Source organism: Oenanthe melanoleuca, chromosome 5 (genome assembly GCF_029582105.1).
Source record: "Oenanthe melanoleuca isolate GR-GAL-2019-014 chromosome 5, OMel1.0, whole genome shotgun sequence".
Lineage (NCBI taxonomy): Eukaryota > Metazoa > Chordata > Aves > Passeriformes > Muscicapidae > Oenanthe > Oenanthe melanoleuca.
In genome coordinates, this window is record NC_079339.1 from 56,564,118 (window position 1) to 56,579,059 (window position 14,942).

The window sequence follows — 14,942 nt, forward strand, 5'->3', positions numbered from 1 at the left end:
ATGAGTAACAAAGCCAAATGGTGAATTTGTCACCTCTTTTTTTATCCAAATGCAGGCAAGGATTTTGTGGACATTGTACAAGACGAGAGATGTCAGAGCAGGTGTACAATCTGTCTGGGTGGCTGGGGGCAGCGTTTCTTGCTGAACTCTGGCACAGAGTGGGATGGCAGAGCTGCGTTTCCAAGTGACACAGGGGACCGGGGATCCTCTGCAGGTGATGAAGGTGCCAGCTCAGAGCTGGGGCTCCTCCGACATGGGCACGGGCTGGGAGAGCAGGAGCTGTCCAGCCTGGGGACTTTAGAGCCTCTTCCAGCACCTAAAGGGACTCCAAGAGAGCTTGGCTGGGACTTTGGACAAGGGATGGAGTGGCAGGACAAGGGGAATGGCTTCTGTCAGAGGGCTGGGCTGGATGGGATATCGGGAAGAAATTCCTCCCTGTGAGCGTGGGGAGACCCTGGCACAGGGTGCCCAGAGAAGCTGCGGCTGCCCCTGGATCCCTGGAAGTGTCCCAGGATAGATCTTGGGATGGATTTTGGAGCCCCTGGATCCCTGGAAGTGTCCCAGGATAGATCTTGGGATGGATTTTGGAGCAACCTGGATATGGAAGGTGTCCCTGCCCATGGCACGGGATGGGACTGGATGAGCTTTGCCGTCCTTCTCAACCCAAACCATCCTGCGACACGCACAGCGTGGAGTGGTGAAACCTTATCCCTTCAGAGTCCGAATTAAAGGGCTCTGTTCCTCCTCTGAGAGCTGCGGGGGTCAGACGGGAGCGCCCGAAGCTGCGGGACGAGCTCAGGACACGGCGCTGTCCCGGGCGGTGCGTGAGGCGGGCGAACCCCGCTCAGCCCCGGCGCGGCCGCTGACAGCGGCGCTCCCTCACACACACACACACACACACACACACAGACAGACACAGACACACAGACACACAGACACACACACACCCCTCGGATCCCACCCTCCGGCCGCAGCCCGGCCCGGCCGAGCCCAGCGCGGCCATCCCGGAGGGCGGGGGCCGCTGCGGAGCCCGTCCTGCAGCAGGCGGCGAGGCCGAGCGAGCGCCCCGCCGGCTCCGCGAGCTGCGGCGGCCGCGCTCCTCCTCCCCCTCCTCCTCCTCCTCCTCCTCCTCCTGCTGCTCCTGCTCCTCCTGCTGCTGCTGCTGCTCTCCTCCTCTCCTCCCTTCCCTCCTCCTGCTCCCGCTCCCGCTGCTGCCCTCCCGGCTGCGCTCGCCGTCCCGCCCGGCCGCCCCGCGCGGCTCCTTCCCTCTATGGATGGGAAGGCAGCACCCAACGGCGTGGCCACCATCGAGGACAGGATCCTGCGCATCACCGGCTACTATGGATATTACCCGGGATACTCCAGCCAGAAAAGTAAGGCTGCTCCCGCCTCCGCCGGCCCTGCGGGGGGGTGTGTGTGTGGGCAGAGCCCTGAGGGTGCCCGTGCCCCCGGGGTGAGTGTGGGTGCCCGAGGGGCCGCGGCGGCTCTGCGGCTGCGGACGGGGTTGGCGGCGCTTGGCCGCGGGACCTCGCGGCTCCGAGCCTCTCCCGGTGGCGTTTCGGGGTTTATTTTTCATTTCCAGCCCTCACAGCTCCATCCCCGCCGGGCTGGGGGGTTTTTCTCGCCGCCTGCCCCGCGCTCGCCGCACCGGGAAAGTTTCGGTCCCGGTGAGTCCCCCCCGGGCGGGCGCTTCAGCTCTTGAATTATTCATCTTCCTCTCGAAATTAAAGAGATTTTTCCAGAAAAGTGGGGAGTTACCGGCGATGGGATGTTTCTCTGTGCCGCTTTAATACCGGGCACTTGTGGTTTAGGGGGTCGGTGTTGGTTCGGAGCATTTGTTTGTTTGTTTCTATTTGTTTATTTCCCTTCAGCGAAGAAGCAGAAAATAAAGCAGGTGGTCCTTGCAGAAATTCTCTATTTTTTTTTTTTTTCTTTTGAAGTTTTAAATTAGGAACAGTGAGTTTCTAGCAGCTGGAGAGAATTAGTAGGTTTTTGGAATTCTGCCGGTCCCAGTACTTTGATGGGGAAAGTTTGGCTAATGAAAGAAACGATTCATTTTTACCACCAAGGAAATGTGTGCAATCAGGTTTTATTGTATTAATAGTTGCTTTGCACTTGGCAAAGCTATGACATGCCACAGCTTAATGAACAGAAGAGGAATTGAGGCAAAGTGAGGGGCAAAATAAAGGAAAGGCAAGGATCCCACTTGGGTGAGGTGAGCACTAAGGAGCAGACTTTCTTCTGCATATTCCCCTTGGAATATTCTGCTTTCCAGAACAGCCAGTGCAGTACTCTCCAGCTCCAACACAATAATAAACCAAAACACAATTAATAAACTGCTAATATCAGAAAAACACATCCGTGGGCTTTTTATGGTGGAGGAAAGCCATGCATTGAAGCCATTTAATAAATGAGAATTCCTCTGTGTAATAGTCAGCTGAAAAATCCAAGTCAAGCCAGGTGGTTTTATCCAGCTGTTATTTGTGGCATGCTAACAGCATGACAGGTGTTATGGGCACTTATTTAGTGAGGTCAGTTGGTTTTTCTGGAATCAGAGGAGTTAGGAAGAAGCTCTGAACAACCTGGAGGTATGGCTATATGTCAGTCCAGGGATGAGTTAAGTCTGAGCCAGGTGGGACCTGTGTCCCAAATTCTGTAGTGGCTCCAGAGTATCTCTGCAGTGTGATTTACCAGAGAAGGGTGAGGATTCTGGGTTAATAGTTTGTTGCAAGTTTGCTTCGGTGGCAGAATGCAATTTTTCAGTCTGCAGCAACACTCCCACTCTGTATCAAGTTATAGATCTGACTCCAGTGTTGTCAATCCAAGTGCTCCGTGTGCTGCAGTGGGAATGTCAGGAGAACACTGCCCAGACAAAGCTGTCTTAGACCAGGTCCTGCAGATGCTACAAACTGCATCTGCTTAAAAATTAGAAAGAAGCATGCCAGGAGAGGCCAAGGCTTTCAGAAGTGCTGACTCTTGGGATTTTACTGCAAATCTCCTGGTCTTTTGTGCCTTTCTGGCTAGGTGCTGAGGCAAAACAAAATGATCAGTAGATCAGGTTTTACTGTTTGAAGAAAATAAGCAAAATCTGTGATTGTCATGTTTAAAGAGGAAAATGCAAGTGTGTAAATCAGAGGTATTCCAATACTTGAGTGCCTTTGGGTAAATGAAAGACACGAACCCCTTCTAAGCTGTGAATGCTTTTTAAAGCAGTCTCCTAAGTTTTGGAACCATTATCATCATTTTTGGAGTGCTTGCAGTTGGCAGATGACTGCTTTATCCTCATGGCTGTGTGCTTTGGGTTTTTAAAGTACTTGAATGCTTCTACAAAGATGTTCTGGCCTTACCCAAATTAAAACCAGGCATCCTTCGGGCATCATGAACATACATCCCCTTGGCACTCAGTGAGAGTCACTCTTGGAGATCCTGCCTTGGAATTCTAACTCTGTTCCTGTGTCTTGGCCAGAGTATTGCGAGGTGCTGCCTCAAAGTTCTTGTTGTGGCTGATTGTTCACACAGATGCAGCACTGTAAACATGCAGGGTGAGGAGTCTGTACCCCTGATTATTAATGGATTTTATATCTCAGTTTATTTCGGCGAGGGCGCGATTTTTGTCACCGCTATCCCAAGTCAGTTCTAGTTCAGGTGGACAGTGCTGGTGGCACACAGTGTGCTCAGAATTCCAGGCAGGTTGTGTCCACACCCTCCAGTGCCAGAGGAGCCCTTTTCCTGTCACATACCCAAGCCTGTGGCACGTGCAGTCATCTGCTTGTGCTGTCACCTTGCCCCTGCCTGGCCCTGGAGCGTGCCTGAGGGTGAGCTCTTGTCCCCAGGATGCTTCAGAGCAGAAAGCTGGCCAGGCACCAGATGGGACATGGTTTGGGTGGTGACAGCTTGGTGATGGTCACCACCTTCCTTGAGGCTCCTCTTTGTCCCCAGCCTGCAGTGCCCAGCTAGGGACAGAAAGGTTCATTGAGGGCAGTTAAGGCAGCACTAGTGGCTGCTGTTCTGCTCACTCTTGAGGGTGCCTGGAAGATGGCAAGGAAAGCCCAAGGCTTTGTGAAATGTGCTGGTGATTTGCATCCCTCCTTCAGTGGATTGGCTTGTATTCCGTGGTCTAACAGGAGATCATGCTGTGGTTTCTGTGTGGGAAGGCTGAGGACTGCTCACAAATAGCCATGAAATCTAATGTTAAAGCACTGTGCTGTTCCAAGAGCTGTTATCACAAAGAGCTGCAGTATTTTCTAGTGACTTGTGCCTCATCATCTGTATTTGTGTGCATTAACCTACTTAAGACTTGGGGTGTGCATGTGATGATTCTTTTATTAATTTTAAGTCAGGCACTTTTATTATTTTATTTATTCTTTAGAAAGTTGCTAAAGAAGGAAAATAGCTGTTTTATTTCTCTGTAAATCATCTGAATGAGCAGAAAAATGTATTTTGGTCTGGTATTTACATCCATGCCTATTGCAAAAATCCTATATCATGGCTTATAAGAAAAATATAGGATTTTTTCCCCCATCCATTTGGGCCGAGATGGGAAGGGCTCTTCCTGATCCCAGTGAACTTGTACTTGGGATACATGGCTTGATCCCTCACTTCTTGCATTTTAAATATGCAGACTATATGTGAGGTATCTGGCTTTTGTGGGAAGGGAGGGGGGCTGTGCCTCTCTTCCAGCCAATTTCTTTGGAATTCCTAATTTCCAGGGCATGGTGCTGTTGTAGATCAGAGGCTCCATTCTCTGACCTGGGGCTGCACATGGTGCTCCCACGTAAGCTCCCCTTGTTTCCACATTTTCATGTGTGCAGTTTCGTTTGGTCTGATGTAACTTTTTCATCTACACAAACACTGGGAGACTGTTCCCTCCCCTGACCTTTGCTGTAACTTCTCATTCTTCTCTGACTTTTCTGCTGGCAATACAATCATGTTTAGTGTCTCCAGGGTCAAGAGTACGGATGGGGTTTGTTTTTTTGTGTGTTTTGATTTTTTTTTTAAATTGTTTTTCTTCCCTTTTTCCCCCCACTCTTTCCAACTGCCACCCCATCTGCCTTTCATCTCAGCACTGAAACCTATTTTGCTTTCACGCTGCAAAGTTCCTCTCCTTCAAGTCTGTCCTGACACCTCTTCTGTGCCTTCCACTGAACTAAAGTTTCTCATCTCTGATCTTCATCAGCTTCACCAAGTCAAGTTTCTGCCTGTGTTGCCTTTCTGATGGAGCCATTCCCACTACCCCAAAGCCTTTTGTCTTGCAGGATGCTCTCAGCATCTCAGATCTGCGTTTCTGTGATGCTGTTTGCTCAGGCCTGGATAAGCACAGCACAGCTTTGCTGAAAATGCAGTGGTTCCTTACATGGGCAATCACCTTCTTTCCATTGTGCTTGAAGAGCTTCTTGTAACAGGTTATGGACACCCATCTCCCTGAGTCCTTGCTAGACTTTTAAACGAGTTCTTTTGGACATCATCCCATGCTGATTCGATCTCCCCTTTTCCTCTCCTTCAGGTCTGACCTGAAACCATGGAGTTGTGTAAGCTCCTGGAAGCAGAAGGTGCTGTCACGTGTCTGTGCAGCAGCAGGACTGTGACATTGGGCTCACAGTGGGACACTGGGTGACCATGCCTGGTGGTGTGAGCTGAGGAGCTCTTCCAGCAGCGTGTGACCTTAGCAGTGCTTGAGGAAATGCTGAACCTGTCCTTGCCATCAGCACTGTGGCTGCCAGGAGCAAGCTGTGTGTTTTCCTGCTCCCCTGCAGAACAGCTCTAGCAAAGGTCTGTGGTTTCATTTGGCAAGTTCAGCCTGAAGTCAGCAATCTGAACTTAAGCACCTACTTAAGTCTGAACTTGCTCTAAGCCACCGGGCTTTGACAATGCTTTCAAAGTTAAGTCTTTGCTTAATTGCTTTGTCTTAATAAGACCAGGATTAAGGCATGCTGAGCCAGCATCAGTGACTTGACAATTCAGCTTTTGCTCCCTGTGTGGAGGAAGAGGCTGTGGAGGGAAAAGCTACCCCTGGAACACTGGAGAGAATTTTCTCCTGGTTATCACAGCAGCTGTGCCAGCAGCTCTGCTGCAGTACAAATCACATGGCAAACCCAGATCATCTCTGTGCTCGCTGAGCACCCTGCCCTCCTGGTGGCTGTCACTTCCAGCCAGAGGAGCAAAGTCTCCCTCTGTTCCCTGGAGGCACCCAGCTGCTCCTGCAGCAGTTCCAGAGCCCTCCATGCACAGCAGGCACCACGGGAGCCCGGGAAAGGGGCACTCGAGGAAAGGTGCTTTGAAATCTGTGGTGGGTGAGGCTGGTTTTGTTGAGCTGTGTTTGAGGAGTCTGGGGGAAGGAAGCAGTGTCTGAATCTCTGTGTTGAAGCCTCGGGGCTGTGTTGGTTTGTACCACCTGTGGCAGCTGTCCCTGTGCCACCTGGTAGCCTTTGGGTTGCAGGGACTCCAGATGCAAGGCTAACCTGGAATGAGCTTTATTTCTGCACAGGGTTTTCCATAGGAGGGCTGTGCCCTGGGAGGCTGTGCTGCAGGCAGGGCTGGATTGCAAATTGCCAGTTTAACAATTTCCCCCCAGCCCCAGCTCTGGGACACAAGTGGATGTCATGGCACAGGATGCAGTCTTGTAGTTGCTTTTTCTCATTGACTTGTCTCTCTGTTGCGGTGAAAAAAAAGTATGGCTGTATATCAGCACTGGTAGCAGTAACTTAGGAAGCAATTTCTTTTGGCAAAACAGATTTTATAAATACTCCTTTGCTGACTAACATTGGGAAGACCAGGTTTGTTTTCTTTAGTGGAATAGGGCCAGGCTTTGTGTGGATTTCTCTTTGTGCTGGAAGGGGATGGCCTGGCATCCTTGCACAGGTAGCTGCAGTATGGGACCTTCCTCTCACCTGGGGACATCAATTATTGAGGAAGTTGAGGGATCTCATCAGCTGGGAGGAGGGGAAACTGCTTCATCCTTGGCCTTCCTTCATCCCCTTGGGGTCAAATCCCTGAGGAGCTCAGCTGTGAAAATGTGGTACTGGGCATGGATACAGTTCTGGACATCTGTGGGCAGGAGGGATGAACCCACATTGGGAAGGACATCGTGATGAGCAGGGCAGTGAAGAGAACATCCTTGCAAGAGGGGGCGGATAGAGCTGGGCCTGCCTAGGCCAGGATGGGAGCAGGGCTGCTGCTCCAAGCACATCTTGGGATGATGAACAAGGAAATGTAGGAAGGAAGAGTTATTTAAACTGAAATTGCATGTTGGCACACAGGCAAATGGGTAGGAACAGGCCATGAATAAATTAAAGCTGGAAATTAGCAGAGGGCTGAGAGTAATGGCCAAAAATCTTGCACTGTCTTATGTATTTAACCAAGAATTATTTCCCAAGCTTTAAAGATGCCTCATAAAGATGTCTGCCAAGATTTTGAGAAAAATTACCCCTATTTGGCAGGGAAAATTGAGACAGTAAGATGGGGGGAGTGATGCTAATTTGCCAGAGGTTGTTCAGAACAAGCCATAAGTTTGATGGAGCAATCTCTGCCTCCACTGGTGACTGCACAGCAAGGCTGGTGCTGTAGCTGGCCTGGTGCTGAACGTGGAGGAGGTGTTCTCTATAGCTTGGTACCTTTCCACATGTGCTCTCTGCCTGCTTTTGGGTTCCTCTGCTCTTCTGTGCTCATTCTGGGGTCACCAGTGGTGATCCCAGGGCTCAGTGTTTGGCCCACTCCTGTTTAATAACTTTATTGATGGTATGGTTGAGGGGTCGAGTGTCTCTTCTGTAAGTTTGTGGATGACACCAGGTTGTGTGGGAGTGTGGATCTGCTGGAGGGCAGGAGGGCTCTGCAGAGGGATCTGGACAGGCTGGATGGATGGGCTGAGGACAGTTGTGTGAGTTTCTGACCAGTTGCCAGGTTGTGCACTTTGGCCACAACAACCCCATGCAGAGCTACAGGCTGGGGCACAGTGTTTGGAAAACTGGAAAAGGAACTGGGGGTGCTGGTCAGTAGTAGCTGGACATGAGCCCAGGTATGCCCAGGTGGACAGGAAGCCAGCAGCACCTGGTCTGGGTCAGCAGTAGTGTGTCCAGCAGGAGCAGGGCAGTGACCATTCCCTGTGCTGGGCACTGGTGAGGCCACACCTCCAGTGCTGTGTCCAGTTCTGGGCCTCTCATGACAAGAAGGACATTGAGGGGCTGGAGATTGTCCAGAGAAGGGAACAGGGAAGGGTATAAAGAGTGAGTCATATAAAGAGTGGCTGAGAAAGCCTTGGAGGGCTTGGCTGGGATAAAAGGAGGCTCAGGGGAAACTTCTCATTCTCACAACTCCCTGACAGGAGGATGCAGCTGAGGGGGGTCAGACTCTGCTCCCAGGGAACAAGGCACAGGATGAGAGGAGATGGCCTGAAGCTGCACTGGGGGAGGTCTAGGCTGGACATCAGGAGGAATTTTTTCATGGAAAGGGTTGTTAAGGAATGGGATGGGCTGCCCATGGAGGTGGTGAAGTTGTGTGGAGACAGCTGGAGGTGGCACTTGGTGCCCTGGTCTGGTTGACAAGGTGGTGATTGATGGACTTGATCTCAGATGTCTTCTCCAACCTCAATGATTCTGTGATTGTCACAGAAAGTCTTCCTGGCTGCCTGGCCCTCTGGGTGTTGGCTGGGATGGTGGCAGAGCTCCTGGCCCCCTCCTGCCTCACCTCACCTGCACCTGCTTCACCTGAGGTGGCTTTAACCTTGCTCAACGTGACTTCATCGTGGAGCTGCACTTCCTTCTTTTCTTGTTTTGCCTAAAAGTGCGGCTGCTGCACACAGGGGAAATGACCTGGATGGGCCATGAGCTCCTCTGTGCTCTTCTGAGTGCACAGAAGGGATACCCCTCATTTTGTCTGTCCTTCCAGCACTGTCTCCTTGCCATGGCCTCCCCCATCTACACAGGCAGGCTGCAGCATATCTGATCCTGGTTGAATGTGGTAAAATGATATTGCAAAGTGACAGATGGTTCTGGCAGACTTTTATCCCTCCAGTGCTTGCATTCCTGTTTTTAATAGTGGTTTTAAAGGTTTGCAATTATTTCTTCTGCACATTTGGAAACTGATGGGCTTTTGCTCAACTGCCTGCATGGGAATTCACCCATGAAAGTGAACTTACTGTTTGTGGAAGGATTGGTGGCAGGAATTTTTTCACATAAGCCTGCTGCTGAATGATCACAGCGATGAATAATGAAAATGCCTGCAAAAAAAAGTCAGTGTCTCTCTGTGGCAAATGTGAGAATAGGGTGGGGGAACAAAAAGCAAAGTGCTTAACTGAGTGGTTAAATTATTTACCAAGTGGACCAGCTCTACTTAGTGAGACTGAAAATTGTTTTTTTCTTGTGGTGAGGTGAAGTGAGACTCCCTGGTGGCCAAAGGTTTGGGCTGGCCCTGTGCAGAGTGGCAGATTTCACTGCAGGGAGGTAGAAGCTGTAAGGCTGTGCTGAGCTAATGCCCAGGTTATGGCTTTCACAGAGCTGAAAGTGAGAGCAGCCTGGGCACTTCCAGTGCCAGCAGTGAATTTATTCCAAGGCATGCAGGATGTGCTCAAGTGACAGGCTTTTGGTGAGTCTGCCACACAAAGACCTTCCTGGTAGTCCTTTAAAAACATATTGATTTTTCCTAGACCTCCCTTGCAAATAGTTGTGGTAAAATGGACTCGCCCTTTCCTGCATTCAGCTGGGCTGGATCAGGGGCAGCAGATGGGAGAGTGAGAAAGGTGCCTGTGCTGTCCTTTTTGTGGAGGCAAGGAAGAAGAAGATTTGCTCCTGTTCTGGGTCCAGGGTGGAATATAATGTTTTCTGCTGTTTCTGGCAATCTGAAATCTGTTCCTTGTCTCAAAGCTGTCCAGGCTGTTTTGCCTGATACAAGAAGAGTTCCCATGCCTGTTTTGATTCTTGTTCGAGTTTCCAGCTGAGTTTTGGGGGGAGGGGGAGGCAAGCATCAGCATGGCAGCTCATGAGTCAGTAAAACCACTAAAACAGATCTTCCAGACCCACTTTTAGACCAGTTTTAGTCCTGGCAGTGAACTCTCCATCCAGAGTGAGACAGACATTGCAGCTTGAGGCCAGCCTGGTGACTCTTCCAGTTTTGTCCCTTCTTGCTGCTTGTGGCACTGAAGAGTTTGAGCAATTTCCTGCTGAAGCAATATCCAATACAGCTCCCCCTCTTCCTATGGAGGCTGAGTCTCCTGGGGGACTTCTGTGGATGACACACCTCATTATCAATGGGGTAGTTGGTGACTTCATGAAAAAAATACTGATTTTTCCTAGGATTTCTTAGACCACAACTCTGCAGGCCCTTTCCATAAACCTGAATGTTCTGAGGACAGCACTGGAATAATCTGTGCCTGTGTAAGATAAGCATGAAACAGGGCTGGAACACATGTTCTCTGTCAGGGAGAGAAAATTAATCCTCGTGGTGTGATTTATATCCTGCATCTTGAAGTGAGATGGCAGAGTTGTTATAAAGCAGTCAAAGTACAGTCATTGCATCCCTTTTCTTTTCAATATCTAAATCCTGGAACTTTAAAATCCTTTCTTAGACAAAGCTTGGCATGTGGAGTGTTGCAGCCCTGGAATTGTGTGGGTGCAGATTGGGGTTTTTCTCTGCAGTGCCAGAAATAACCTGTTGTGTGATACGTTACAGGGGCTGGGATTTGTAGCAGCTTGTGTGCAAGAGGGATGCTTCAAAGTGCTTCACCAGAGGAAATTCTTCAGTGCTGACAGCATGGATAAGCAGCAAGGTGAACTTTCTGTGGTGTTTCTGCACCATGGTTTGGACTTCTACCTGAGGAGGGTTGGTTCTGTGTGTGAGAAAGCTTTTGCTCAGTGCTCAGTGGGGCTGCTGGAAAATTATTGAACTTAGCATTTACCAGGGACATACTTGATAAAGTTTCCCAATTTCCCATCGTTTTTTTCTTCTTTCCAGGGTGGGATGGAATGGGGGGAAAAAAAAGTGAGGAATTAGATAAAATGAAAACAAATTATTTCAAGAACGTTTCTGCAGAGGAAAAAGAATTGAGGTCTGAAATGTAACTAAAGAAGTGCCACATTTCACATGCATTGGAAAACAAGCCTTGGAGGAAGGAACAAAAGGCATTTTTCAGCTGAAAGACTGAGCTGAGCTGTTGTTGGTGAGCCAGGCCATATGTGTCCTGTCGAGGTGATTCATCCATACAAGTCCTGCCTTCTGTCCCTCTTCTTGGGGGGCCCTGTGGCAGCGGGCACGGGCTCGTCTGTGCTTGTGCTCCACAAAGCAGGGAGCACTGGGCTGATCTCAGGGTGCACAGCTGTCCCCTGAGCTCCTCATGGAGCTGTGTGCCCAGGAATACTCATTCCATGTCCATCTGCTCTGGGATGCAGCCCTGGCTGGTTGTTCAGAGTCAGGAGTCATCCTTCACCCATAAATGCTCTGCAGCAGGGGAAAGTGGTGAGGAGGCTGCTGAACTGAGTTTTCCAAGGCATCCTGTTTGTTTCAGTGCTGGAAAGGAGGTTAATTAGATCAAATTAGGGCAACTCTATTTCTAGCTGGGGTCTGTGCAGTGTTTTTGTGCACTTCTGCTTTGAAGTGAGTTCAGAGCGACTGTTTTGAGCATCCTGGTGGAAAGAGGCGACCCTGGCTGTGGGTTTAGAGAAGGCAGCCAGAAGAAAAGGTGTCTGCATTTGGGCAGAATAAAGAGAACTTCCTTAAACTTTGATATTCACATTGTGCACAGGTACTGCAGTGACTCCTCTGAGAGCCAAAGACTCTTGGGCAGACCTGGAAATACTGTGGGAGAGTGAATGTGAAGCTGCAGTGCTGTTAGATTTTGTGTGCCTGACTTTTAGAGGCACTGCCTTGAAAATGGGCACCTTAATTATTATTGGTATGAAATATTTATGCAGTTTAGGGAAATTTTGTAACACTTTGTGGAGATAAGAGATTCATTATAGTTTGCCTTTAAGAAGGCAAAGAAAAGTGGGTGGTGCAGCTCCCAGATTTGCCCTGTGTAGGGGAATGGAGGGTAGAAGAAACCTGTTACTGTTGTTTTGCACATTATTAACAGATGTTGGCTTTGGTCTCTTATTTTAGCTGGAATTTCAAATTTGCTAGGAGCAGTAGCTCAGTTGGCTGGGTTCAGATTTACTTTAGTTCCAAAGCTGCTCCCAGACATGGGAGGGTATTTTTGGTTTAATTGCAGATTTAAACTTTTAAACATGATTTTCTGACAAACATGACTTTGGAGAACAAAGTTCTGATAATTTTTAATGTCTTTTTTCTTCCTCTCCATGTTGAAGTAACGTGATACCTGGCAAATGATCACCTTAGGGCAGGAGAATCCTATGGTGCTGTAATGTCTTTTGCCCTTCACATCCTCCCTGTGGATGATGGATAGTGTGGGGCTGCCTAAAGCGAGTAATCTCATTCTGTTCATGATCCCTAAGTTTTTCTGTTTCCTTACTTGGTAGTGTGGACAGAAACTGTAGTTTACAGTTGCCAAATATCCTTGTTCACAATGAAAAGATTCATAGGACTTAATTTGAGTGTTACAGGCATTTTCTGTCACGTTCAGGTGTCTCTGAAAGCCAGCTGGAATTGCACAGTGCAGTTTGAAGTGACTGTGTAGACACTGGGTCTTCTGCTGTATTTTCCCTGTGTACTTTGGTGACTTAAGCCACTCTCCATGGTCCTGACTTTCCTTTTCATCCCATCAGCCTGCCTTCTCTCCTTGTCTGTGGTGTTAGACTGGGCTGGTCTAACAGGAGGGATGATCTGAAAGAAAATGTATTGGGTGCCTTTGATGTGCAGAGCCTTTTTAGGTTATGAACAAAAATTGTGTCTGTGTATTCCCAAACTGAAGAATACATGTTTGCTGTTCCCAGCCTTCCTCTGAGAACAGGCTTTGACATCATTCATACTCTATAATTCATGGTATTTTTGTAGCAGTATGTTAAGGTCTGCAGGAGAGTGAAAGGAATGATTTAGAAAAGCAAGAATTGTCCTGTGCCTTCTGGTAGGTCTGTGACCGAGCAGGTTCCTGCTCTTTGGCGTTGTTACTGGATTTCTTTTATCATGGAATAATTTTACTTTCTCTTTGGAGTGCTACTGGGTCTCTCTTTTATCACAGAATGGTTTTTTTGAGGATGATGTTGTGTTCCTTAATGTAAGCACTTGCTCCTTGTCAAACACATCCTCGTATGCCCCGTTAGGACTTGGCGCCTCGCTCCGGGGTGTTTCAGAAGCAGATTACAGAACGTCTTGTAACTCCTCAGCTGTTGGGTTTTTTAACCTGGTTTCTTAAGGAAACAAGGCTTATGTGAGCACCATCTCTCTCCCCTTTCTCCCTCCCCATGTAACTTTTGAATCTGTTGGCCAAATCCAAGTAAAATTAGCAGGAATTAGCACAAAAGGTGTGAAGCCCTGATGGACCTTATAAAAACACAGCTAGAAATGGGAGGCTCTTTGTTCTCCCACAGTGGAAAAGCTGTAGGATTACTTCAGTCTGGAGATGAGACGTGCTGCATACACTTTTTGGGGATCTTGTCAAAGACACATCTAGTTAACATCCACCATCAGACAGTGAGCTACAGGAGATGTGCAGGGAAGGGAATAATGAAGGTTCCTGGTGTGTTTCCATCCACTATTGATCTGTGCTTTGGGAAGTTCTTGGTGTTTGTCTATTTTAGCAGCTTTTGATAGCTGTTTCTTCCAAGAGTTTGTAGGGAGGTGACTTTGTCCATTTTGCTGTTGTAGGATTTCTTTTCTCTGTTGCTGCTGGCTCTTTGGGTGTGACTCTTCTGCTGAGGAATGAGAATAACTCCCATGAAATCTTGGAGGCAGATCCTTCCCACCCCCTGATTTTGTGGAGAGAGGGGAGGAGAAGAAGAACAAAGTGTTGTTCTGTTAACTGTGAATAAACATCCTGTGGACCTAGCACATGTTTTATTTCATAATTCCTTCCAGCATGGAGATAAGATACTATCCTGGGAGGAGAGGAATTGGCTTTGGACTGTTTGGCTGCTTCCTCAGGCTGTAGTGAGATGCCAGGAGCCTCACTGGGCACACCTGCCTTTGTTTGGGACTTTGAGATGATGCAGTGAAAAAATATAAAATGATGCCACAGGAGAGTTTCAGGTTTTGGCCTGAAATTCAATGAATAAAAGATAACTCTGCAGAACCACAGCTATTGGTAAAGGTCTGTGGAGCAGTGCAGGCAATGGTTGTGAACACTTTGCAGTTTTAAAAAATGGAGAGAACGGAGTTGTTTTATTATGGCTACAGAAAATGTTATCAAATATTCATGGTGATCATCTCCTCTTATTTGAAATAATAAATCCAAGGTCAATTTTGTACTTGTAGAAAGCTGGTGCCTGACTATTGGCCCCTTATTTCTTCACTGGTGTAATGTAATGATAATATTTATCTACTTTGCAAGGATATTCTTATGCTTACAAGTATATCATGGTGTGCAGAGAAGGAAAAGTAAGATTCTCCCTCTTTTTCCTGCAGGTTAGGGAGAGGCTTCTACAGAAATTTCTGAGCCCAGGGAAAGAAAATGTTGAGCTCAAGAGGGCTCATATAAGGCATAGAAGTTGATAAATTCGGTGTTCAGTGGAACTATGATGTTTAAAACAGGCAATAAAGAAATGCCACCAGTTCTGTTTATTTTAAAGGCTAAGACCTTAAAAATTATTTTTATCACTCATGCCATCCATCGTGTTGCCAGTTGTGACATTTGTGACCCGTGTTGCAAATTAGAGTTTGACATTGTGGTGACTGCACTAAGCAATGAAATATGCCCCAGGGGTTTATAAATAGGATTTAAAGCACCCATCCCATGATTGTATATTATTATTCTGCTGTATGTGTTTTTGTTATTTATTGATTTTCCCCCAAAAGGAATGCAAGTTTTTAATGTCACCATGTGGCAACAACACGAAGCCTTTTTA

The 14,942-nt window shown here is 48.1% G+C and overlaps 1 protein-coding gene across 2 annotated transcripts in view; it reads left to right on the forward strand.

Annotated features, from left to right (window-relative positions):
* Positions 1–1,140: 1,140 nt before the first annotated feature.
* SLC35F4 (solute carrier family 35 member F4) overlaps positions 1,141–14,942 on the forward strand; it is a 108,397-nt gene continuing 94,595 nt past the window's right edge. Inside the window, exon 1 of one of the 2 annotated variants that reach the window (XM_056493923.1) lies at positions 1,141–1,373. In XM_056493923.1, coding sequence (XP_056349898.1) covers positions 1,271–1,373 — 103 coding nt within the window. In that variant the 5' untranslated portion in view covers positions 1,141–1,270. The remainder of the gene's footprint in view (positions 1,374–14,942) is intronic. The other variant, XM_056493922.1, reaches the window with a different exon arrangement.